Source organism: Diceros bicornis, chromosome 20 (assembly GCF_020826845.1).
Source record: "Diceros bicornis minor isolate mBicDic1 chromosome 20, mDicBic1.mat.cur, whole genome shotgun sequence".
In the NCBI taxonomy this organism is placed as follows: domain Eukaryota; kingdom Metazoa; phylum Chordata; class Mammalia; order Perissodactyla; family Rhinocerotidae; genus Diceros; species Diceros bicornis.
In genome coordinates this window covers 46,129,072-46,155,825 of record NC_080759.1, presented here as the reverse complement: position 1 = coordinate 46,155,825, position 26,754 = coordinate 46,129,072, and the positions used below count along the sequence as shown (strand labels likewise).

The window sequence follows — 26,754 nt, the reverse complement described above, 5'->3', positions numbered from 1 at the left end:
CCATAAATTCATTTAAGGTAGCTCTGAATACAAGCAGACTGGCAGTTATCCCCCCACCAATGCCACATTCCTCTCTTAGTCCCTTACTCTCCTCAACCCAAATCCACTCTGATCTCCATTTATCAGGAGATTTACATTCAAGAGTAGGAGCAATCTATGTGGAGGACTTATCTAGGTCGCCTGTTTATATGTGATGGGTGGAATGAAAGAGTAGCCAGTAGAGGTCTGATTCTGATCCCGATTCAACGTGTTCTTATGCCAAGTGTGACTACGATTTGCTCTGCCAACTGCCCTAGTCCCCTTGGCAAGTGATGGGGTGAGATTGGGAAAGAAATGTCAGATCCCTGGGAGGGAAAGAGGACTACAGCTACCTCCTCCTTTAGCACCAAACTCTGATTGTATCCTGAAGGCCCACTCTAAATTCTCCCCCACCATCCCATAAAACGGACCTGACAAAGGTAATCCTGATAGAACACAACCCAACCCACAACATGTACATCTACTATTTAAAGTTAGGCCCATTGCTTTTCAAGCACGATTTTCAGATAATCAATAAATACATAGATGGAGTCTGACCATATTGTAAAATATTGAATCATATTCAACCTATGATAAAGCATAAATAAGCACTACAAAATTTTACAGATGACTAAGGTCCTCCTAGTCGAAATTTTATTTTCACAGATTCAGAAATAGAAACAAGAGACTGAATGAGTCGTCTGGGATCACATGGTTAATTAGTGGTAAAACTAGGGCTGGGTTTATACAATCATAGTCATTTTCTCAAACAAATAGCTAATAGTTAAACATTTTTCAATATTAAAATATTAGTTTCGCAAGTTGTTTAGCTATTAGAGCTGAATGTTATTTCAGAATTACAAGTTTTAAAATAAAGTTTTGCAACCTCTGATTTTGCAGATTTTTTTTTTTTGAAAATTATGAGCTCTCACAGTAACCAATATTATTTCAAAATTACAAATGACTATATTCTGAGTCTGTTGGCTAGATATTTTCTGAATAACAATAAACCTTTACAATGTCGTGAAAAATATAAATTACATTATAAATAATGACTGTCTAAACCTAAGCTCAGGAAATTACTCTGTATCCTTTGGATAAAACTGTAACACAAATTTCAGTTTCAAGAAAAATTGAAGGAGTAAACATATCAAATAGCAACTTTGTTTCATTTGTCCTGAGGGATAGCGGAAAATTTTTAAATGGTCTCTTATTTAGCCCAAAGGGGAAACAACCTTTTCATAGACTCAATTAAAGGAAAGTACTGCTTCATGAAACAATAAAATGTTTTTTAGATAATGTATCTTAAATGTACTGGTATATTAACATTTTTTCAATTACTTTTTAAGGTTTCATCTTAGTTTACAAAATAGTTTTATGATGATAAATGAAAACAAAAGCCAAAAGTCAAATGACTTCCCCGACTGAACTATCTTTCAGAATAAGGATTCCTGAAGAACTTACATTAGAGTCACAAAGTTCCAGGGCCGGCCCTGTGGCTTAGCGGTTAAGTATGCGCCCTCCACTAATGGCGGCCCGGGTTCAGATCCCGGGCTCGCACTGACGCACCGCTTCTCCGGCCATGTTGAGGCCGCGTCTCACATACAGCAACTAGCAGGATGTGCAACTATGACATACAACTATGTACTGGGGCTTTGGGGAGAAAAAGGGGAAAAAAAAGGAGGAAGATTGGCAATAGACGTTAGCTCAGAGCCAGTCTTCCTCAGCAAAAAGAGGAGGATTAGCACAGATGACAGCTCAGGGCTGATCTTCCTCACACACAAAAGAAAAAAAAAGTCACGAAGTTCTAGTCTTCATAGTTTAAGTTAGGAACTCTGGAGGGATTAATGTTTGTAGTTGTTGTTTTGTTTTATTTTCTGATTTTGGTTTGTTTATGAGTTTTTGTTTTAATTTTCAAAGACCAAAAAAGTAATATGTTAATATCTAAAGAAAATAACATTTGTGACCAATCAATATATAAATACAAAAAAGCTAGAAAGTCTGATTTTCCTGGCTTCCTTCTCCAGCATGCATTTACTATAAAAGACCATGTACTACAATGAAATACTTCTTGCTATGGTGCACCCAATCTCCACGCTCCACATTGCTAAGTGCAACTGATACTTTTTGCTACTCAACTTCTTATTTAACTTCTGAGAAGCTTTTGACATTTTTGAATTCTCTGTCCTCTTTGATACCCATTTTTCCTTTGACTTTTAGGACATTATACTTTACTAATTTTCTTCCTTCTTCTCTGACTTCTCCTTCGATCTCTCAGCTAGCTCATCCTTCTTGACTTTGTGATCACACTGGAGTTTATTACAGCTCAGTCCTAGTCTATTGTGTCTTTCTTTACCCTGTATTCTCTTGCTGTAGTGACTTCAACAAAGTGCCCTTCTGGCGTCCCCTAGCTCAGGGAAGATCATGGCCCACATTCAGCAAGAGATGAAAAGTCTTCTTTGATACCGTTCTAACTCAGCTACATAGTTAATTTACCCAAGATCATCTTTTTTTTTGGAATTTTTGGCTATTGTACTTTTAGCTTTTGGAAACTTGCTTCAAGAAAAAGACATAGGGGCCGGCCTGGTGGCGCAAGCGGTTAAGTGCGCGCGCTCCGCTGCGGCGGCCCGGGGTTCGCTGGTTCGGATCCCGGGCGCGCACCGACGCACTGCCTGGTAAGCCATGCTGTGGCGGCGTCCCATATAAAGTGGAGGAAGATAGGCACAGATGTTAGCCCAGGGCCGTCTTCCTCAGCAAAAAAAAAAAAAAAAAAAAAAAGAGGAGGATTGGCAGATGTTAGCTCAGGGCTGATCTCCTCACAAAAAAAAAAAAAAAAAAAAAAAAAAGAAAAAGACATAATGTCATAAACATGAGATATTGATTCACTGACATGAAATTATGAATGCTGCTTTTTCAAATGGAATCTCAGGTACTTCCAGTAAACACTCAGTTAAGATTTTGATAAATATTTTCAGCCGAGGATCCGCGTCATATTACCCAAGATCACTTTTGATTTCACCTAAAACATCTTGATAGTATCCACCTTCTTTATCTCCACTCTCAGTATGCTAGTTCAAACTATGCTATGTCTGAGCGAGACAATTGCATCGTCTTCCTAATCAGTTTGCCTACATGTCTTGCCATCATGAGATCTGTCCTCTACTTCATTCATAGTCATCTTTTTTCAAATGCAAATTTTATGATGGAATTCGCTTGCTTTAAACCTCTTTTTACACTCCTAGAATAAAGCCCACCCTCTCTACCATGCCCAACGAAGCCCCAAACTGTCATACTTCTGCCTAAATATTCACTATACTTTTCAGCCTCATTCTACCTTTCTCTCCACTCCCTCTGTACAGGTAATTTGTCTTCTATCCCAGGAACAAAACAAGGAACATTCCTTGCAAGAAAGTCTGTCTCACCAAAGTATAGAGTGTTTGTTCTTTTTTTTTTTTTTAATGTATGCACAGTACTAAGAAAAGAGCAAAAGATAAGGCTGCTAAGAGAAAGGTAGAAAGGAGGAGAGATGTTGGAAAAATAAATATGTCTCCACTTCCAACTATGAAGCAGAAAGATTCTTTACATCTCTTTCTTGTTTTAAAAATCTGGATTTGCTGTCTTGTTTTAAACAGTAATCTTAAGAGTTTATAGTAATATCAGCTTCAAATGTGGTTGTGTTAAGATTTAGCCTATTAAAAAGATAATATATAATTAGAGAAAGTGTTTTATTTTTTATAAAATGAAATGTAATGCAAATCTGCAATTAAAAATCTTATTACATTTAATAAAATTTAATATCTCTAAGGCCAAAATTATAGAGACTTAGCACTTTAGAATTCTTCTAACATTGATGATTAAATAATATTTTAGACTAATAAAAGTTTCTACAAGAAATCTGTTTTGTATTTGGTGTTCAGATTCATTTTAGAATGATATCACTTATGTTCTTTGAAATAAATTGTAAAAGTCCTTTCAATATGGGATTTAGATTATTTAATATCAATTCTTTCTAAAATAGATTCTTTCCAAAAAGATTTCTCTCATAGTCTGTCCTTTCTTCTGATATTTCAACTCTTTTATCACATTTGAATCAAATTATTTCTAGATTAACTACGGTATTGAGAAAGTTAATTAAAAGGAAATCTGTGCAGCTATGTTTTGTATCTAAATTATTCATTCCTAACTCTTAAGTTTTGTCAAAATGACTGTCTGTCTGTCTCTGCCTCTCTCTCTATCCCTCTGTCTCTCTGTCCGTCTTTCTCTTGTCTAATGCACTATTGGCCATTGCAGGGTACGTTCAGCATTGCCATCATCCAAAATTAGGATTTAGAATGTCTTACCTAGGAGAATGACAACACACAGAAGAATAGCGATTAAGGCTCCTGTACTCAAACCTGCCGAGGACAGGAACGCTTCTGCATGGCAGGTCCGCACGCGCCCATCTCTCTCGCATGCACAAACCCTGATGGTGAGGGTGCTGCTGCTGCTGAGAGAGGGGATTCCACCATCAGAGATCATTATGGGGAGATAATACACATCCTGAATAGTTCGACTAAATCTCCTCCGCCTTGTCAGAATGCTGGCTGTGTTATCTATGACAGACATAAGCAAAACAAAATGTACTTAGTAAAGCTGCCATTAAAGATTCACATTACCTTCAATGGATAAAATGGGTATGTGATCTCTTTTTCAGTTTATGAAATGGAAAAGGGAACATGACGGGGGGATTATTAAAGAGTAACTAATATTGGTTCTCAAATTTGGAACCTATTTGAAAAGTTAATTGAGCCCAAACCAAAATAGAGGGGAAACAGGGGAAGACAGAGGAGGGAGGAAGCAATAAACATTTTGGACATGGACATAACAGCCAAGGGATTAAAAAGGATACAGATAGCTTTAAGTCAGTGGATCCTAAACTTTGGGATGAGCGAGTGGTCCCCAACCCAAAACTGATGACTCTGAAAGTAAACAGTAGAAACAGACATCTGCATTTTTAGCAAACTATTCAGGTGATGTTAATGTACAAAAAAGCCTAAGAACCACTGGTATAGGTAATTTATTTATGGAGACACCAGATCAATTGATAAACCTTTTAGACTTAGTTGTAACTTGAAGCACTCTTGTTATAGTGGGCACACCATGGGAAAGTTAGTGATATATAAAACAGTTAATTCTATTTTTTATGTGCTTTTTAAGTGTTCTGTACTATAGTAAATGCTTGCATGACATATTTTGCTCAATCCATACAAACTTATGAGGGAGAGGATGTTAAATTCCTTATATTTTAGGGAAAATTATTTTTACTATAAGTAATAACTTAAAAATAAATAACCTGAGTCCCAGAGGGTAAGTTGCCCAAAATCACACAGCTAGTGAATGATCAGGCTAGAACCCCAATACATTCTAGAACCCTGCTCAAAACCACAATGTTGTACTTCCTCTTCTTCACCAATTCACTTCCAATTGGTATGGGTGGCCTCAGTTGCACATAGTACACGGTTATCTTAGCATTGTTATTCCTCATTCCACGCTTATTAGCTAAAAGACACTTCTGGTGCATACTTGGATATGTTGCTCATATCCACTGCATGGAAGGACTTGTTGCTCTAGCTGTAAATCACCGCCTGGCCCAAGGTCACACCCTTCCCGAGTAGCACATAATCAATGACTCATTGCTGCAAGGTTATAAAGGTTAAGCCATTTCTGCTGAATGCAGACAATACTGAAGGGCAAGTTTAGTTCCAGAGCTTTCCCATGGGGTCAGCCATGGAGGCATTAAAATGGCGTGGCAGCTCGATTTCTCACTCTGCCCAACCCTTTTTCCTTCTACTGAGGTCCACAGATGTTGCTTTCAAGGGCACACTCCAGTCACATCCTGCCCTCTAAACGCGAATTCAGTGTCAGGTTCTCAGAGAATCAAGCCTATGACTACACCTATGAGTTAATTACTTTTCACTAAAAAGTAAGTAAATCATTAGACAATTGTATTTAGGGATTCTTTTTCTCATATGAGTTTCTTTTATTTTGAAAATTGGAATTCTGTTACATATAAGTATGTTTATGATTGTCACGACATAATACCCTGCAGCTATATTTTCTTGATTGTACTTTGCTAAATTAATGTAATATAAAGATAATAGATTTTTCAAATATTAAATCTAATGCAGATGATAAAGCATGAATTACATATTATATATATAAATTATATATATACATATATATAGATATGCACACATCTATCTGTCTGTCTATTTATCTACCTACCTATCTATGTTGTTGAAGGCTTGTTATGGTGCATAAGTAATCTAATAAGGAGTTGAGAAAGATTTTCTTACCTAGTAGAAGAGGAATAAAAAGAAAAAAGTATCAACTGTCTGTTCTGAAGCAGCCTTCAGAATAGAGAAAGAAAAATAGAGAAATTGCAACGTGTGTTATATAACTGTGTAACAGTCATGGGTACTCTCCCAGAAAACCTGACCTTGGAGGAAGCACGTCTATCAGTTGTAGGATGTTGCATCATGATTAATATAAACTTGCCTATATGTACAATTCCTCAGTCTAAGGAAAAGGTATGAACTAAGTTTGCACAGGCACAAACATGTTTGAGAATCTCACTGCTGGTCCTCTGAAGAGTGATGCAAGGCACTGGTCCCTGATCTCGGTAAACATGAATAATAACAAGTGGAATGACATGATACCATGCAGTAGTAGACGGGGACTCCCTTTTGTGGCTCTGGTCTAGTTTACACTTTACATTCTTAGTCTGTAAGCAAGTTGCCTTTCAGGATAATTATCAGAAATGCAATCAGAAACATGATCAGCAACAAGAGGAAAGTCAGAATATGTTTCTGGTGCACTTTAAGTTAAATAGAAAGCTCTCAGACATGGAGACACAAAAATGTTCTTTCCTTTTTCCAGCTGAAGGTTTGACTTTTGAAAAGAAAAGAGGATTCAGGAAGCAAAGAGCTTCCCATCTAGAAAGGCTTACTACAGCAGAATAATGAGCTCTTGACAAGGATATTGTGTACCTCATCAGAACTGCAAAAATGTACTTGGCAGAAGACTCACTGAACTTGAACAAGAAACCTCTGAACTAAAATGAAAGGGATAAGAAGATATACACACACATATATAAATAAACATGTATGCATATATATATTTTATGTATATATATATATACAGAAAACAAATTGTCTTGCTGAAACTGCAAAATTGGGAGACAAAAGAAACAACAAATCTCTAAACTTGAATTATAATGTTTTAAAAAATTAAGTATTATATAAAGTCTTGCATGACTTCCAAGTGGATCAAAAAATTAGCATGAGCTGAATAAAGGGAAACCACAGCAGGATGGAACATCTGTGGATGAAAGTACCTATTATCAATGTCACTTAAAGGACGATTTCTAATAATGTATCACGTGTACCCAGTCTTGGTTACTCATTCTCTCAGCAATTTGGATGAAGACAGAAGCTTACAGAACACTTGGATGTCAAGCTAATATAGCTAAGATATTGGATTAGGATTCCAGGAGATTTTGAGCAGTTGGCACAAAGATCTTAAACTAAAAAGACAACATGAAATCACGATGTATGTTAGAGGACAAACTTTGAAAAGTATCACATAGGATAGCTCTTGAGTAACATCTATTATTTTGAAATACATATATATTATATCTGAATATATATCTATATCTCACATATATATATATATCTGAATGGAGCAATAAGGCAGTAGAGAGGCCAAATAAGCTCAAACAGTTTCAGAAGCATTCAATCAAGTTATGGAATTTCTGGGCCGGCCCCGTGGCTTAGCGGTTAAGTGCTCGCGCTCTGCTGCTGGCGGCCCGGGGTTCGGATCCCGGGTGTGCACCGACGCACCGCTTCTCCGGCCATACTGAGGCCGCGTCCCACATACAGCAACTAGAAGGATGTGCAACTATGACATACAACTATCTACTGGGGCTTTGGGGGAAAAATAAATAAATAAAATTATAAAAAAAAAAAAGTTATGGAATTTCTATGCATCTCTTTATGGAGAAGACTTCATTGGAATACTTTGCATATTGTTGGGTCTACTACCTTAAAAGTGATACTTTAACCCAATGTAGTATATTTAGAAGAGCTTGACTGAGATGGTAAAAGAGTTAGAAAAATATGTCCTATGAAGAATCTTCGAAACAAAAGTGTGAGAATTCTACATGTCATGTATGACTTTAGGAGACTAAAGGGTCTCAGAAATTGTCCAGAAATTGGGGAAACTCTCTTAGTAATTACTGTCTTTCTAAATATAATCAATACATTCCTGATACTCCCAGTAACTGTATCTTCAGTGTAATGTAGAAAAAGTCTTGAACATGTTTTAATCTTTCAAAGTAAATGACAGTGCTTTCTTTATTTTGTTATATATCCTATTTCTTGTTTGGAAAATAATATGGGCACATATAGGAAGAATCAGAAAGATTGCCATGCTAATATATAATATCTGACTCTCCTAGGAATTTAAAAATATCACTGTGATGACTGTGAAAGAATCAAAATTTGGAGTCCTTTGAAAAGCAATAATAATGATAACAATAAAATTCACTTTTGCACCTATAAGAATTCCAGGGATGGGCCGGCCCCGTGGCTTAGCAATTAAGTGCGCGCACTCCACTACTGGCTGCCCGGGTTTGGATCCCGGGCGTGCACTGAGGCACCGCTTCTCTGGCCATGCTGAGGCCGTGTCCCACATACAGCAACCAGAAGGATGTGCAACTATGACATACATCTAGCTACTGGGGTTTTGGGGAAAAAAAAGAGGAGGATTGGCAATAGATGTTAGCTCAGAGCTGGTCCTCCTCAGCAAAAAGAAGAGGATTAGCATGGATGTTAGCTCAGGGCTGATCTTCCTCACACACACACAGAAAAAAAGAATTCCAGGGATTTTATAATTGACTGAAAATTTTGTGAGTACCTTTGACAAAAATATTTATAGTGAAATACTTTGTTGGATACATAGGTACATTTCCAACCTCTATATTTCTACAGGGATGAAAGGCTACAGAATATGATTGTATAATAAAAGTTTCATACTGCTTCTAGAATTCAGATATAATTTTCTTGAACTAATAGTATGTGTCTAATTATTTCTTTGTTCAATATTCTGAAAGATCTTGAAAGCTTCTAATCTCTGTACCACTTTTGTAAACTCTAAGACAGTTTAAGTTAAAATAAGGCATGCTTTTAAAATATTCCCTGGGGAAAAAGCAAATCTTATATTAAATCCAAAATTACTTTATATCTTGGAAAGTATTAAAACTATGTGTTCATCAGAACTCTTAAATTATTAGATACCCTACACTCCCTGTCATTTCAACGGATTCCTTGTTTGATAATGCAAGCATAAAGATATACTTTACCTCAAGCATAGCCTAGCAGACAATTAAAATAATATTTCCGAATCTATCTGAACAGTAGAAACGTTTGAGATCCTCAGATATGCATCTCTAATTGGACTAAATTTTTTTAATCTGTTTGAAGACAAAGCCAGTAAATAGAATCTTAATTTCCACCGATAAATATGCATGGCTTCATATCGTTTCCATTTTTTTCTAGTCTTCCAGCAGCAATAAAATCCATTCATAATTTAACTGTTATCAGAGCCCATCCATGAAACAAAATGCTCTTTTGCTTTCCTGCAAAGCTCCTTTCACATAATAGGTACTTGATAAATAATGATTTGAACTACCCTCAGCGGGAACTTGTCTTCTGTTTCAGTTTTCTTATTATGTTGACATGTATTAAGAAATTAAAACCAAAATGAGCCAGCATATCTTGTAATACCTCAGCAGCATGATCGCCTCATGCTCTCTACTGAATGTTTATTCCTTCTTGCATGTTTCCTGACTTCCTCTCCTTTTAATCTTAGGATTGCCCTAATCTCAGTTTTCAGACTCTAGATTCTGCCTGTTCATTTAAGTTTATAAACACCCTCCTGGCCTCACTTGTGTTTCTGCCAAACCACAAATGTGTGATCCAATATTTCATTACGGTCTTATTTGCACCCTGGAATGCCCTCCCTTTGACCATCTGCCACACTTCTTGACAATCTTTAAATCCCAGATAAACACAACCATCCACTGTCTGAGGTTTCCGCTTTCAGAGTCATAAAAATGCTGGTAAAATAATTATAATCATCTTAATTGATTCCACTAAGTATGTACAGAAAGCTAGACTAGGCTCTCAAAGGAGATTAGTAATCAATCCACCTAATATCCATATTTTATCAGATGCCACACAGTAAGTTTCTTTTGCAATTTTCTTTTGAGCTCTGTTCTCCCACTCACAGCAAGAAAACATCTTTTTTCAAAAAGAGGCCACCATCTATTAGCAACATTTTAAAACCAAATTTGAAATTGCTCAGTCTTTCTTTGCTACTTTGTCTATCCAGATACACAAGACTCTATACCGTAGAGACCAAAAAAAAGGAGTATAAATACATATGAAACAAAAGTATAAATCTTGAAGAATATCAGCAAATCTGTTCATGAATAACACATATGAATTTGCATAAGATTGTTAATTTAGGTGGAGGGGATGATAGAGAAGAAAAAAGGAGCTTTTAAAAATAGAAATCCAACCCAAAATGCAAAATAATTCATAACCATATCACAATATCACAATAATATAATAATTGCAGAAATTGCAGAAGAGATAAGAGCATCAGTTTACGAAAAAAAAGAAGGGAATATGACTCCAAGAGAAACCCTCTACCCATTATTTATCACATAACTTTAACAAACACTATTATTTTTAGTAGGGAAGAGATGAGTCAAAGTAGAAGAAATTATGTTTGGAGTCACTACAATCATCCACCACATAATGACATTTCCGTCAACGGCAGACCTCATATAGGACAGTGGTCTCACAAGGTTGGTACCATACAGCCTAGGTGTGTAGTAGGCTATACCATCTAAGTGTGTGTAAGTACATTCTATGATGTTCACACAACAACGAAATCGCCTAAGGACACATTTCTCAGAATGTATTCCCATCATCAACAGACGCATGACTATATATTTATAAACACTGAATGAAATTGTAAGGAAAAATCCTTAGAGAGCTTAAAAATCAAACATATAATCTTATTTTAAAATTGTTTAAAGTTTCCCCAGCCTGAAAGCAGAGGGTGGAGTAGATGATTTCTGTAGCATTATGTGAGTCTCCTCAAGGAAGGACTTAAGGCCAAAGAGTGCAACCTACATTTTACCAATAGAAAGAAAAACAAAGTGGCATGAAATAGTAAAATTAGCCATATTTTTGTTTTGATTTTCTACTTTTATTTATTTATTTATTTATTTATTTATTTATTTTGCTTAGTTAATATGAGTCAGTTGTCTTTTTATTGTCACTGTGAGTAGGAGTGTAAGAAGATGAGAAGAGGTGTGCTGGCAAGTCCAACAGGAAAAAATATATAAAAGTAAAAAAAAAAAAAAACAGCAGAGGTTAAAATAACTAAGGAGAGAACAAAAGCATATTTTTCTATCTAGAGCAAAAGGCCCACTAAAATAAATCACTATAATTGGAAGTTACACTTTCCCATTTTAGAGTCAAGATTACGTACAGACTGACTGCTGGCCTTCTCACCAGTCAAGCTTTGAGTCTCTACCTTCGCATAAAGAATAGCGTGATTCTATCAAGTGTGACTGGTTAAATGTCAGGAAGTGAAGACTGAGATTGGACTGGGGGGAGAAAGGAGATCCATAGCGGAACAAAATAACGTGTCCCAGCCTCATCACTGGGACAGCAGGTAAGTGACTTAGCAGGGCACAGCTGCTCCCACGTCCACTAAGCACATGTTTGAGGAGTCATTTGCAACCATATTCTCGGGACACACTATGTGCGCGCTATTTTACTTAGGATTGGGAGAACCCGCTAAATGGTCTCTTGAAGCCCTGTGGATAAAAGCAGAATTTTAAATGGTTCTGCTCTGTAGAGAAATTAAGCACATTACAACACCAGCTGTGAGTTCTCATTTAAAGGACAAAAAGAAACTACACTATGAAACTGATGATGCCAAAGAAATACAAAATAAACACAAAGTCTCTCATGGTTTCCAATACGTGGCAAACTAAATAACTGCATTCGACTACCAATGAACTGTGAAATCTAAAAGAAAAGGCCCCCAAAGACATCTTTTTAACAGCTACATGGTCAAATTTGAAAATACCCCTTATCTTAAACTCAATGCATGTAGACTTAGAGTGAGATATCTTTTCACCAAACCCAAATAGCCACAAGGGAAAAAAGTATTTTCCTACATTGCCTTTTAAGTATTTTGCTCAAAATCATAAAACAACTTACAAATGATATGACCTTCATTTTTCAAAGTGGAAATGAATATTGCAAAGAAATAATAACAAGTAATAAAACCAAGGGAAAAAGAAAATCTTCAAAATGCTGCAACAAGGTGAAAATGACAGTCTACAGAATCTTTTGTTTAATAGGATTAAAAATCATAATTTTTAGTGGTTTGTTTATTATTTTATAAAGAATGTGTTATTCAGACGCACTCATTTTTAAAGAATGGAAATGTCTACAAAAAAGTGGAAATACATATCTAAAGAAGAAAACAGAGACAAATATAACTAGCAGATGTTTTTGATAGCAAATTATCAACAAAATTATTATAAGGATTTTCAATTTTGAAAGACACGTTAAATGTGATTTAGAACCCTGCAAACAAACAGAGATACAACTAATATACATAGTTATAAATGATCTCTTCCCCTACTAAAATCTGTAAGATTTACAAATGCACTTGACAATTAGAATTAAGCCTAGGAATTAGGCTGCAAATCTCCTTGCTTCAAATAAAACCTAGTCCCTCAAGAGGCAGCATAAAGATCACGAAGCGGAATAGACTTATCTTGTAAACTAATGATGATTTTATATTGGGGAATTAGGTTATAGTTTCATTTTACAAAACAAACAGAAAAAGTTATCGCATGCACAGACCCCGGGTGTAAGCCTATATTCGTAGACTTTGTGACATTATGGCTATATTTGATTTGCTATAGATACTTGGTTAAGAAGTCAAAATTATACAATGGATTTTTTTGGAGCTAAAATGAAAACTTTGCTTAAGACAATTTAAAGAGAAGGTAGTTGTAAGAAAAACTACTACTGAAATACTTCAGGCTTTTGTTGTTGTTTTAGGGTGATACAATTTTAAAATGCTGTAACAAAAATCATCTTCTGAACTCTGGTTTTTAATTTTAAGTAAAATTGTGTTATTACCAATACATTAGTTAATGATAAAAATAAGGTCATTATCAAACAAGCACATTTACAACACACAATTTGTGGTATATGTTGTAGGAAAAAAATAGAAGTCCTTCACTTGGTTATTTTCCAAATCGAAAACTTTAGTTTTTAATAGGTAAGGGGTCCTAACTTTCCAGATAAATATCGAAGATTTTTGTTTACTATAAATTTTTCTATACACCACAGTTTAGTATTAGAGCAACCAAAGGATTAATGACAGAACATCTTATTTATTTCTGGAGCACAGAATATAGCATAGTGCTTAATTCTCAGTGTGTTCTCAATAGTGAATTAAAATGCCTGTTTCTCTGCTTTGCCTCATCTCCCTGGCTAGATTCTTCTAACTGATGTTATGTTCTGTCATCTCTATGCTATCTTCATTCCCCACCTAATTGAAAAGTATTCTATGATTCACTCTACCTGGTGGAACAGACTCCATCCTTTAAAGTCAAATCGTGTTCCACCTCTTCTAACTATAAGACTTTTAGTGATCTCTCTAAGTCATGTTTCACTGCCTTCAGTTGCCAGTTACATTTCATATCATCCTGGTTTCCCCAACTAGATGGCAAGTCCCTCAAAAAAAGGAACTGTGTGTCTTAAGTCCTTGCTTTGTAGACAGGTTAGATCACTCTGCCTTACAGACAGAAGACAGTGCATATCACCATACAGATTAAGTGGAAGGGGAAAAACAATGTTAATTTAAGAGCTGATTACAGAATTCTTTTAGAGAAAAAACATTCTTTCTAAAAAGGGAGAGTATGAATGGTGATGAATAGTCACATAGTACTAGACTAGAGTAGAACATGCTGGGCAGACATCATAAAATGTCAGGTGAGAGGATAGGACTGTGTGTGTACGTGTGTGTATTTTAAGTGTTTTTCTTCATTTTTAATTAGATGCAATAAATAAGTATATTCTTATTGAAAACCTTCAAACTATTTCATAGACATTTCTTAAGAACTATTGTATTTTCTACGATATTATTATTATTGCTTTTAAATGTGATTATGCTCTACACTCATATCATTATTTCTTTTCAATATTTAATCATATAGAGTTTATTTTATACACTGTATTTACCTTTTAAGATATTTACTCTTATTTTATCTTATTTTCTTTTGGCTACCATAGCTCCAAATATTTTTTCAATGGAATTTTGTTATAATTGATACATAGTTTTTATATTTTCTGAGGAATTCAGTATTTTAAAATATCTTTCCCTAATTATCACATGAGTGTTAGATAGGAAGAGGATTATTATTATTTTTTGTGCGTGTGTGAGGAGAACCAACCCTGAGCTAACATCCAATGCGAATCCTCCTCTGTTTTGCTGAGGAAGACTGGCCCTGGGCTAACATCCGTGCCCATCTTCCTCCACTTTACATGGGACACTGCCACAGCATGGCTTAACAAGCAGTGCGTCGGTGCGTGCCCGGGATCCGAACCTGCGAACCCCGGGCCGCCGCAGCGGAGCGCGCGCACTCAACCGCATGCGCCACCGGGCCGTCCCGGAAAAGGATTATTTTATTGTAGTTTTTTTTCAAATGTCACTAAAAGAAGGTCTGTTGACTATTAGCTTGTAATTTTGCAAATGAATACTTCAGCACCACTCATTATCTTTACAATTTAAATTCATTGTCTGGAGATTTGTAAAATCATTTCCTTATCTGTCAAGTTAGGGAATTTCTCTGGGGTTATATATACATTATTTCAACCTTAAACTCAAATATTCCTTGACTTAGGGTAATTCCTTCAGATATTTCATGATTATTTTTCCATCTATTTATTTATTCAATTTTTAGTTATCTTCAATGTGCCCTTTATCACTTGTAGCACTTTGTGTCTGATTTCAAATTCTTTATTTTTTGATTTCTCTTTCATAAGAATACAGTAGTAATAATTGTGTCTATCTCCATTTCACAAAAGAGGAAACTGAAACACTATGAGAGTAGGGACTTGCCATGGTCTCATACGTAGTTAGCAGAGAAATCAAGTTTCAAATAGAAGCAACATGTTTCCAGAGTCTAACTATGAAACATTCTTCTATGTTGTGTCCCCTTATTCTTTTTTTCTTATTTAACAAATGTTTATTTAAAATTTCCTCTATGTCAGGCACTGTGGTAGGAGTTAGGAATACAGCAGTAAATAAGTCAGACAAAAATCCCCGCCCTCACAGAGCTCATGTCTAAATGGGAGAGAGCCCACAGTGGGCTAAGTGTGATGAGCAGGGAGGTGCAGGTTATCAGATAACCACCCTTGTCCTTTAAAAACATGGATCTACTCTGGCTGATGATGGTTGGGTATTGAGTGTTGGGTGGCTGAAGTGCTGGCCAGCTTGCTTTTATGGGCAGTAACTTTTTCCAAAGTTATGATTCCAAGTGTGGATAGAGACAGTGCTCCCAAGACTTTGGTGAAAAGGAGGAAGTAACTGGAGGTTGGTAGATGATAGGAACCAGAAGACATAGCAAAACACCACAAGACTTCAAAGAGCAAGGAAGTGTCCAAGGACACTGACCCCACCTCCCAGCTCAGCTTGAGAGGGAGTGGAGAAAGCCCTGTTCCTTAGGGCAGTGTTGCTTCCTCTTTGATCCTTCTGATGACTAATTCAGTTTGCAGCAGTGTTCATTTGAATTTTATCATCTTACCAGAATTTTAAAATTGGCAATATTTTCATGCATCAGCTCAAAAAGTCTTATTTAGATACTTAAGTATGGTTTTCTCTTTTTAATATTAAGTACACCCCAATACATGCTAACTGCCTCTGTCCTTGCACTTACTTGACCCCTACAAAAGCCTGCCATCTTCCCCTTAGGGAGGTTCTTTGAGCTCTGATTTCCAGGGATTCCTCCAGTATAGTAAGGGATAGTAGGTAGACTTGAGCCAGTACCTAAATATCTTCTTGTGAATCTCAACGCCGCTCTGCTTTGGAGGTGACTTTCAGGATCCATCCAGAGGCCAAGTTTATTTAGCTGTACATGTTATCTCAGTAAAGATTTACAAGAAAGAATGAGTTTGATATCAGTTCTTAGGCTACAATTTCTTTCATCTGTTCTCCCTTTTAGGTATCTGCTAAGCTGGGCTGCTCTTGCACTGCACTCTGTTCACCCAGACCTCTGGTAATAAATAGTTTGTACTTTGGGGAGAAGGATTAGCAGGCACGGAAGAGTAACAGGGAAAACAAGAGCCAGAAGAAAAAAGGGGAAAATTAGTTGCAATGGTGACTGGCACAAAGAGTGACAATGTTGTGTATCCCACTCTAATCTTCAAAAATTTTGGAGAGGATCTTGGATTTGCTCAGTATATAGAAAGCGGTTCTGAACCAATTTTAATTAAATTTTAGAGAACATCTGTCTGTAGCATATCAGGGAACATCCAGGCAGCCAGCATCCCGAAGGTAATTAGATTATTATTGCACAGGGTCCTTTCTTCCAGGCCCAGTTTATATCCCAATCTTTTAATGAGACTGTCCCCAAATAACTCTTGCCTTCCAACATACAGGTCTGAGTAAATAGTAGATTTCACTGACCAATACGCCCCTGATAACAAACAGAAAAGCCTGAAAAACTCAAAATATCTATTTAAGGGCATTAGAGAACTGCTGAAGCAAGATAACTAGAGGGGTTCAGATTCCAGAGTGGGGAAAAGTGTGGAACTGTTGATTACAATGTATCTGCTTATACTAGGAACTAACAAGAGGCTGGAATTCCAAGCTGGGGACAGAGAAACTAGGAGAACTTCTAGAAGTCTCCTGGGCCAACAATCAGATTGGAAATCAAGGGGCCTTAAACACATGGCTAATTTTCCCTGAAGACATTTGTTATTGAAAGTTTAAATTGGAAGTTAAATTGAAAATTTAGCAGAAAGATAAAACTCTTAAGCAGAAAAGCTCTAGAAGATGAAGAAGAGCTTTACTTGCCATCTCTTCACGTTGAACAGACAAGGATTAAACCAGAGTGAGCGGCCCCAGAGCACAAACATGTTCTCAGTTGAAAGCCCTGGAGGGTCACGCCCCAGAAGAGGGACAAATCAGACAGACCGAATCTAAACAAAACTGCAAATCAGCTCCGCTCTGATTGGATTAAAGTATTATAGCCTTTCTAACTGCTTATCAGAGAAGATAATGACTACTCTCTGAAGAAAGGATTATCATGTGAGCCTCTCCCAGGTCTACACACTATGAGTGGCATCCAACTAAAAAGTATCAGACGTAACAAGAAACAAGACCATATGTCCCAGTCCTGCCTCTCCAGTCCGTCTGGCCAAAACAAAAACCAAAAACCTGTCACCTTACCGAGATATCAGAGTTAGCTGACAATGATTGTAAAATCATTAAGATTAATATGTTCAAGAAAATAGAGGACAAGATAGAAACATAAAAGGAAGGATAGAGAATTGCAGCAGAGATTTACATCTCTAAAGGGAAGAAATGGCTGTCAACCAAAGCCGTGAGTGCTTGGATCACCTTTTCTTTGAATGGTTGTATTTACTTTGATAGGACTCTTGTTTCCTTGCGAGAATAAGAGCTCCACGCTGGTGTTTTCTACCACTATTTTCCCAGCATATGTCATAGTGAATAATAAAAAGTAGGCCCCAAATAAACTTTTATATAAACAGGATGGCACATTCAAGAAGACATTTGTTCTCCAATGTTCAGATAAATTAACAGATTCTAAATTAATGAGGGCTAAAACATATGGCAGGAAAGATCTAATGAAGATGGCGACGATCTAGAAAAACGTGGAACATTGTCTTAAATTTAATTATTTAGCAAGCAGATCTGGTGGTTAATAGGAGAATCCCATGAGGGCGTGGATGAAAGAAGAAGATCTCAGTTGGTGTGAGGACATTAGCTAGCTTATAGGATTCTAGGCATAAATACTATTAAGCTATCTGCCTCTGGGATAAGCTCACTATACATATATGAATAATTATAATAAATAAATAGGTGTTTTTTGCAATTGTTTCTAGTAGGAATTAGTCCAATGAAGTCAAGGAATACAAAGGGATTGAGATTTTACTATATCCACATGCTAACAAGTTAGCCTGCTACAATTTTACAGATGCTGGCAGAACACATAAGACTCCTGGGTCAGACACAAAGGACTTTTATTACTCATGTCACAGCATGTAGTATGTGCTCTTATACAGAACAGCCTTAGCCAATAGACCGTCTCTCTCCAGAGCTGAGGACAGATTTGTTTATTACCCCATGTAATAAATATAATGACTACTTCTGGGGCAAAGTCCAACCTGATTTTCCTGCAGCCCATTATAGAGTATTGGGATCACCTAGTTTAAGGTTCCTCTGCTGTGAAGCAAACACACTACACACACAGAACTCACCTGGGCCACCCCATGTCATTCCCTTGAGAATTTGGAGTAAGAGGAATCAGAGAAAACGTGAAGTTCACACTGCTTCCCATGCCATGAGAAAGCCATTTATCTCTGACCCAGGAGTATTGAGCCTTCTGCCAGCATCCGTGAAACTGTCAAGACTAACTGTTTAGCATGTAAGTAGGGTATAACCTCCACATCAGGGTGTGAATGCTATTATTACACATCTTCAATAACTACTTGGTTGTTGAACCATTGGTATTCCCAAATTTTGTCTTTATTTTTGACTAAAGGGATGCACGTAACTATTATGTTATTGTCTTTTCATTTTTATGATTAAGATCATTGATAGTTTTGAACAAATGTTCATATGCTTATTTAGCATGTTGTTATTACTCTTCTGTTAATTACCTATTCCTATCCTTGAACTGTTTTGTTTCCTATATGGAATGTTTATTTTATTTTGTGGGATGTTCTAAACGTATTCATGATACCAATCTTTACTCATTTATATATATGGCTATATCTTAACCCAGGTTATGACTTGTTTTTAAATTTTGTTTAGAAATAATTTGATGCAGGAATATAATAATTTTAATATTATCACATTTGTCAATATTTTATGAATGTGGTGCTTTGTGTCTTTTATAAGAAATCCTCTCCTACCCCAATTTTATAAAATCAGTCCACTACACTTTCTTCTAAAATTTTTAAAATATTGCTTGTTTAAGTGGTTTTTTAATCTAAGTGTAATTAATTTTGTGCATGTGTTCGAGGGATTCTAATTTTAGTTTCTCTAGATATATAGCTAGTTGGTCCCTTTCTATGTACTTTTTGGATTATCCTTTATACAATGGTTAAATGCTACCTTTGCCTTCTGTCAAGTTCATATATTTATATATATATTTAGATATCTAATCATTTTATTTCAGCCCTTTCATTTTCTTCTCCTCATCTATTTGTCTATTCCTAACTACTACCATATTTAAGGATTGCTTCATTGTTGCATGCTGGTCTCAGCATACTGATAATCAACAGCACGGCTAGATCAGCCCCTGCGGTTCGTATCATGATTGCAAGATGCTCTTCAGCAATAACTATTAGGAAACTTTGAAAAAAAAGTTTATTGCTTACATTTCCTGGAAATTACGTGGCACACCTGGGGCCACACAGCAAGGTTGCAGGTAGAGAGAGAGAAAGAGAGAGAGAGAGCATGTGGGCCTGCCGTTCTGCTTCTTTGGGGTCAGGGTCGGGGCTTAGGGTATCGTGGGGCTCACTCTCTACTGGTGAATTTAAAACATGAGAGCAGGCATTTAAAGGACCATAAGGGAAGAAACACATGGCCCAGATGGTCAGTTATCAAAATTAATCAAGATCTCTAAAACATGGGCTGGCTCTTTTATCTAGACATGTGGCTGGCAATGTGTTTATTAAAGAGAGCCATCTTTGAAGTGGATGCTGGTTTGAAGTAGATGCCTTGGCAATCAAAGCTTGTCAGGTGCTTGCATTACAAAAACAAAGAAAAGAAAAAAGCAACTCTAGGGGCTGATACTACATTCATTTTATAATGTCTCAATAGCTCTTAGGCTATGCCTTTTTTCTTCTCTTTCCTCTAACTATACACCTCCCTCGTAATCTTTTTCAATACATTCTTGCTTTTCTCAATCCTTTACCCTTTGCCCTTTATTAAAAAATTATTAAATTCAGTTTATGATTAAAATTATATTTAACTTATAGATTAATATAAAAAGTTGCGTTTTCTGACTCACTAATGTGGTAGATGCATGATTTTTCTGGTATAGTTTTATATTTTCAGTAACATTGCTTTCTATAATGATGAACTTGAACATTATTTATTGGATATTTTTTCCTCTAATGATCTTAGAAAGGCTTTTTATTGATTTGTTTTTGTCATTTTAAATTGTATCTGATTTGCTATTTCTGTGTATTTTTAAAAATAGAGGAAATCTATTTATTTGGGGCATTTATTAGTATTCCAAAAATTTGCTGATCTATCCCATTATTTCTTAAGATGTTTCTGTAGATTCTCTTAAATTTTCATATAGACAATTTCCTCATCTATTAACAATGAGAATCCTGTGTTTTGTTTCTACTTATTACTGTTCTTATTTGTTTTCCTTATCTTTTTGAATTGAGGGGAACATTCAGTACAATGCAGATTAGTTGTAGTGATGGAAAATATCCTGAGACCAGAACAATCACCCAGCTAAACCCATCAGAAACTGCTAATTCTTAGAAATGTGAGCTAAATAAATGTTTTTTTATTTTAAGACACCAAGGTTTGGATTTGTTTTCCAGAATAGCTGTTTCTTACGAATCAATAGCTAAATGCTTCTAACTTTTTATATCAAACTTACCTCATTTTGAATTTGGTATAGCTCTTGTAAGCAGCACGTAACAGCATATTTTTAAAATATAATGAAATATCTTTGTTTAGGAATATTTAATCTGATTGTGACTATGGTATTTTGAACTAATTTCTTTTTTTTTTTTCATTTTTCATGCTTCTACTTTATATCTTTTATTCTCCATTCTGACTTTCTGTTCTATTGATAAAATAAGCTTTATTATTTAACTTTTAAAAAATTTTTCCTTGCTGTGGAAATTACAGATTCTTATCCTATTAATTTAGTGTTAACTCTTCAAGTTTTAATGTATGAAATAAAATAGTAATAAAATATTAAAAAACATATGAAATAAAATATTATTAATTAATTGTTTTCTTTCTTGTCTATTATTTCTTACAGAGATCCTGAAGGCAAAAATTAACACAATATTTGCAAAAATGTCAGTAGCTAAAAATAAAAAATTCTTTCTTCTATATTGGAAAATGTTTCTAATAACTGTCCTTCCTTAATTCCTGATAGTTTATCATTTTTAACTAAATATAAAGTTGACAATAGAAAATTATTTTCCTTCAGCATTTTGAGTATATGATTTTTATTTTTATTTTTATTTTTTTTTATTTTTTGTGAGGAGATCAGCCCTATGCTAACATCTGCCAATCCTCCTCTTTTTTTTGCTGAGGAAGACTGGCCCTGGGCTAACATCCATGACCATCTTCCTCCACTTTATATGGGACGCCGCCACAGCATGGCTTAACAAGCAGTGCATCGGTGCATGCCGGGATCCAAACTGGCGAACTCCGGGCTGCCGCAGCGGAGCGCGCGCACTTAACTGCTTGCGCCACTGGGCCGGCCCCGAGCATATGATTTTTATCAACTTCTGTCATCTATTTTTTTTTGAACAAAAAAAAATCTACTTTAAATCTAATTATCATTGCTTTTTAAGTATTCTGCCATTTCTTTTTGATAGTTTAAATTTTTTTCTCTTTTTCTTTAACATTTGGCAGTTTTAAACTGACATATCAAAATATAGATTTAATTCTGGGCTTGGTTTTTGGTGTTAATGTTCATCGTGTGGGTCCATATATTTTTAAATTTGAAAAACTGTCATGTGATTTTATCCACATATATTTCTTGCTGCTATAATTTCTTTTTAATTCTTCTAGACATTTTATACTCCATATCTAAGTGTTATCACAATTTTTCTTTATTTTAATCTATCTGAGCTTTGTTTCCTTGAATTAATGAATTTTACATTTGACTTGGTAAATCTGTCTTTGCGTCCAGTCTAGAGATAACACTGTCTATTAATTTTCTTTATTGTTCTCTACCTGTATCTGTGTATGTGTGTATACGTATACATTTACACGTACATTATACACACATAGATCTTCCTCCACTCACAATAGGGTTACCTCCCGATAAACCCACCACAAGTCGAAATTACCGTTAAGCAGAAAATGCGTTTAATATATCTAACCTACCGAACATCATTGCTTAGCCTAGCCTACCTTAAACGTGCTCAGAACACTTACATTAGCCTACAGGTGGGCAAAAACATCTAACACAAAACCTATTTTATAATAAAGTGTTCAATATCTCATGTGATTTATTGAATACTGTACTAAAAGTGAATACAGAATGGTTGGATGGGTACAGAGAGGTTGCAAGTGTATCGGTTGTTTACCCTCGAGATCGAGGAGCTGACTGGGAGCTGCGGCTCACTGCGGCTACCCAGCATCACGAGAGAGGATCAAACCTATGTTGCTAGCCCAGGAAAGGATCAAAATTCAAACTTCAAAGCAGAGTTTCTATTGAATGCATATTGCTTTTGCATCATTGCAAAGTCGAAAAATCATTAAGTTGAATCATTGTAAGTTGGGGCCCATCTGTATATATACGTATATATGGTAATACATAATTAAATTTTAAATGTGTGGATATAAATGTATGTCTATATAGTTGTATATATATATAACTAAATTTCCATATATTTCTCTATATAGTGCTATATACTTTTCTGTATATTCAGTAACTATAGTTTTATATATATAATGCATATACATACATTATATATATGCATATATAATTGAATTTTAATTTCTGGATATATGTTTATGTATAGTTATGTATATAAAATTAAATTACTATATAGCTTCATACAGTGCTATACAATTTTCTATATATGTAAAAACTAGAGTTTTATTTTGATAAGGATTTTTAAATTATTTTCATACAAATTTGTTTTCTTTCATTGTTGTCTCATTTCATTTAAACCCTTCTTGGTCTTTTTTGTAAAGATATTATTAATACTTTTTTAATTTTGAGAATCCTAAACATACTTCTATTAAAGTAATTATGTGATCATTTATATATTTTGTATTATTCAGAGTGAATTTATTTTCTGATTTCTTATTTCATTGCCTTTCTTTTAATTGTTTGATTTTCAGGCTTATCACAAACAACAATATGCATTTCTCTCTCTCTTATTTTGGAAATATATTTTTCTCTCCGTTCACTCTTTGCTGTACAGCAATTTAGAAACGCCACTAAAACAGTGGGTTCCTGATCACTCATCCTGGCTTAAAGGCTCTGTCTGTTTTTTTACTGTTGCCTGAATCTGCATATCGTGTAAGCAGTGGGCAGAGAAAAATAATGGTTTCAATTTTTTTAGTTTAGATTTCTTTGTTTATGTTCTGGGGCATGTAAATATCTACTAACTCATATAATGCAATGCCCAAGCTACCAGAATCCAGCAGGCCTGGATAGGCTGACTCTTACTCCTTTGTGTCTAGACACCTCCGGGTTGTCTAGAGAAGTATTTGTGTACACAAGAATGTATGTATGTATGTATTCATTTTGGTATGGCCATCCCATTTTTAATGTCATTTTTATACATTATTATTCATAACTGCCTTGTGTTTGGAGAAAAGTCCATCTTGACTCAAATACCTTTACATATGGTATTGTTAATTCTCTCAATGCTTCAAAGTGGGTATTTCAAACCACAATTTATGAGTGTAAAAACTGAGGCTCAGGGAAGTTAGGCGGTTTATCTTATCTAGCATAACCAAGTCTGTTTACTCAAGCACATGTTTTCAGCTATGTACTGGTATTACCTGTTTTCAGAAAATCGCTATTTTTACTATCCAAAAGAAATTATTTCTGTCGTTTATAATTTCATCAATTCTCAAAAATTTAAAAAATAGCCTTACAAAATAATTAAAACATCTTTACCCCTACACAACTGTCCACGGGCTTCTCATATTTGAGATGGTGTAGCTGATTTAAACATCCATATATATGGTTAAAATATGTTAAAATTACATCAGCATTATAAGCCCTTTTAAAAGTATGTATATATTTTTAGAATAATTTCTTAAATATGAGTTCCCAGCACTGGTTATGTTGTCAAACCAGTGAAGTAAGACGTTTTGAATATATTCATTAATTAAATTCACTTATTCCAGATATAATACTCGTGTATGAAGGACTTTTTAGTCACTAAGGTGGGTTTCAACAACAGTAAATTTCCAGTGTTTTTCTAAAATACTTTTGGAGTTATACTTTTATAGGTTAAATAGATTGACTATAATACATCTTTAAAATCTAAGTCAAATTTTCATTATAATATCATCAAATCAAAATTACTTTAAAAGGTAAAATAAAATCTTTATTGGAAACAGAAAAAATCCAACTGAAATATAAGTATGGGTATCTAGATACCATTTCAATCTACATAAAGTTGAATGCTCCCCAAATTAAGTAATTATTTGAATATGGGAAAATATGAATTGATTTTTTACATATTTAGTATAGTTATATTAAGTATATTTGAGATTATAGAATGGGATAGTCAAATGTAAATAAGTAAATAATAGTCAATTAGATACAGTTTGCCATACACAAACATGCACAAATATGTATTCCCATAAGGAGAGCTGACCACAGGGCTAGATAAAATGAGAGAGACAAACAAGCTTTGTGTTTTCATATAAACCTTATTATGGCCGTGCACAATTTGGTATCCTTGTTATGATAATTTAAAGGATCTTAGGGATAATGGGAAAAATGTTTTAGTGGGTTGTCATTTAGCAATATTATTTTTCCTTGCATTTGAAAATGCTTCTCCATGAAGGGTACAGAGATGGAATTAAATATTTACTCCAAAATATATGCTTTCTTGTGATTGTGATATGTATTGTTTCTTTCATGTGCTTCTGAGGCAAGTGTTAAATCCCAAATAACAGCATATTCATATAAACGTGATAAAAGATAGTTTTGTGAAGAAGAAAGATGATGCTAATCAGAACATTGCACAGATTGAATGACTTAATGTTTCCCTTATGTATAGAAGAGTAACTTTTACACAACCTTGAGGGATTTACCAAATAAGAAATCTAGATCACAATGAATCTTTTCTGGTTAGTAAATTAGAGTGTTCTTATTTCCCACACAATACAGAAGCTTAAACAAAAATAATTCAAAAATTTCCACAATAGTCTGCAATTATGCGTATTTATCTACTCATATTTTGGAAAATATTCATAATAACAAGCCGAAATATAATTTGTACTGCACATCTTGATAGCCTTGCTAATGCAAGATGATTTCAAACATTCCATTTCCTTTCCTAACTGTCCCTAGGACATATTTTTCATTTTTCCTAATTTAAATTTTTTCTACCTCCTAGCAGTTGCAGCAGCTCTCATAAACATGTTTGTCAGCTAAGATTTCTTTTAAAATTTGCCCAAGAGCATATTACGTGTACATTTCTTGTTTAAGGGGGTGCTTCTGTATAAAACTCAATGAAAGTTATTTGTACATACGGCTCAATTTTAAATACAAGCTATTCACAGATCATAACACGTTAACATCAGACCGATTTTGAATGCTGATTTGCAAGCTGTTCATGGGTATATAAGAATAAAGCAAAACTGTTCAGGCCTATTCCATATCAAGTCAATGCAGACATCACATAAATCGAAAAATACATATATTCATTTCACCTTCATTGTCCTTCAGAGTGAAGTTTGGATTTATAGACAGGCGTTCATCAAGAAAGAAGTTAAACCTTGGTCCATTGGCAAAATCATCTTTATCAGTGGCACTGATGGTATGAATAACCTAAAGAAAAAAACAAATACTAAATAGTAAATTTAATTTGGCTTACTCTCTTGATTTTAATTATAACATTTTCAATTGTTAACACAAAAGGATTTTTAAAAGACCTCTTTATCCACTTTAAGTGTTTTCAAATTTATCTAGTAAAAGTACCAACTAACCTGCTCTCCCTTGCATTCAGTTTTAGGTAACATACTGTGGCACAATTTATAATCATTCATGCTTTATTTTCTAGCACGGCACAAACATTTAAATTCTTTTCCTTTGTCACCCACAGTACCTTGGGGCCAATTAGTTGTAAGATTTTGTATGAACACCTGTTTGGGGAGACATGAAGTATTGTTTGTACAAACATAAATACCCCAGTGTTGATGTAAAACAGCCTTGCTGTATATGTTGGTCTCAGTCAGTAAACGCAAAAGCAGTGGAGTCATATTCTTTTACTGTTTCAAGGGACCTTTGAGATCATGATGCAGCCCCTGTATTTCAGAGATGAGGAATCTGAGTCCCCGAAGGATTGTCATGTGCCTCAAATCTGTAAAACAGCAGAGGCAAAACCAGACCACGCAGAGCTTCCCATCTCTAGAGGTTGAGAGAAAGCAATT

General features: G+C 35.1%; 1 protein-coding gene across 2 annotated transcripts in view; it reads right to left on the bottom strand.

The window, feature by feature from the left end:
• Window positions 1–26,754, bottom strand: part of CDH18 (cadherin 18) — a 305,318-nt gene that overhangs the window by 5,205 nt on the left and 273,359 nt on the right. The window contains exons 9-10 of one of the 2 annotated variants that reach the window (XM_058564305.1): window positions 26,035–26,152; window positions 4,359–4,610 (exon numbers count right to left, since the gene is read on the bottom strand). In XM_058564305.1, the coding sequence (XP_058420288.1) occupies window positions 4,359–4,610; window positions 26,035–26,152 (370 nt within the window). Of the gene's footprint in view, window positions 1–4,358; window positions 4,611–26,034; window positions 26,153–26,754 lie in introns of those variants that run through there. The other variant, XM_058564306.1, reaches the window with a different exon arrangement.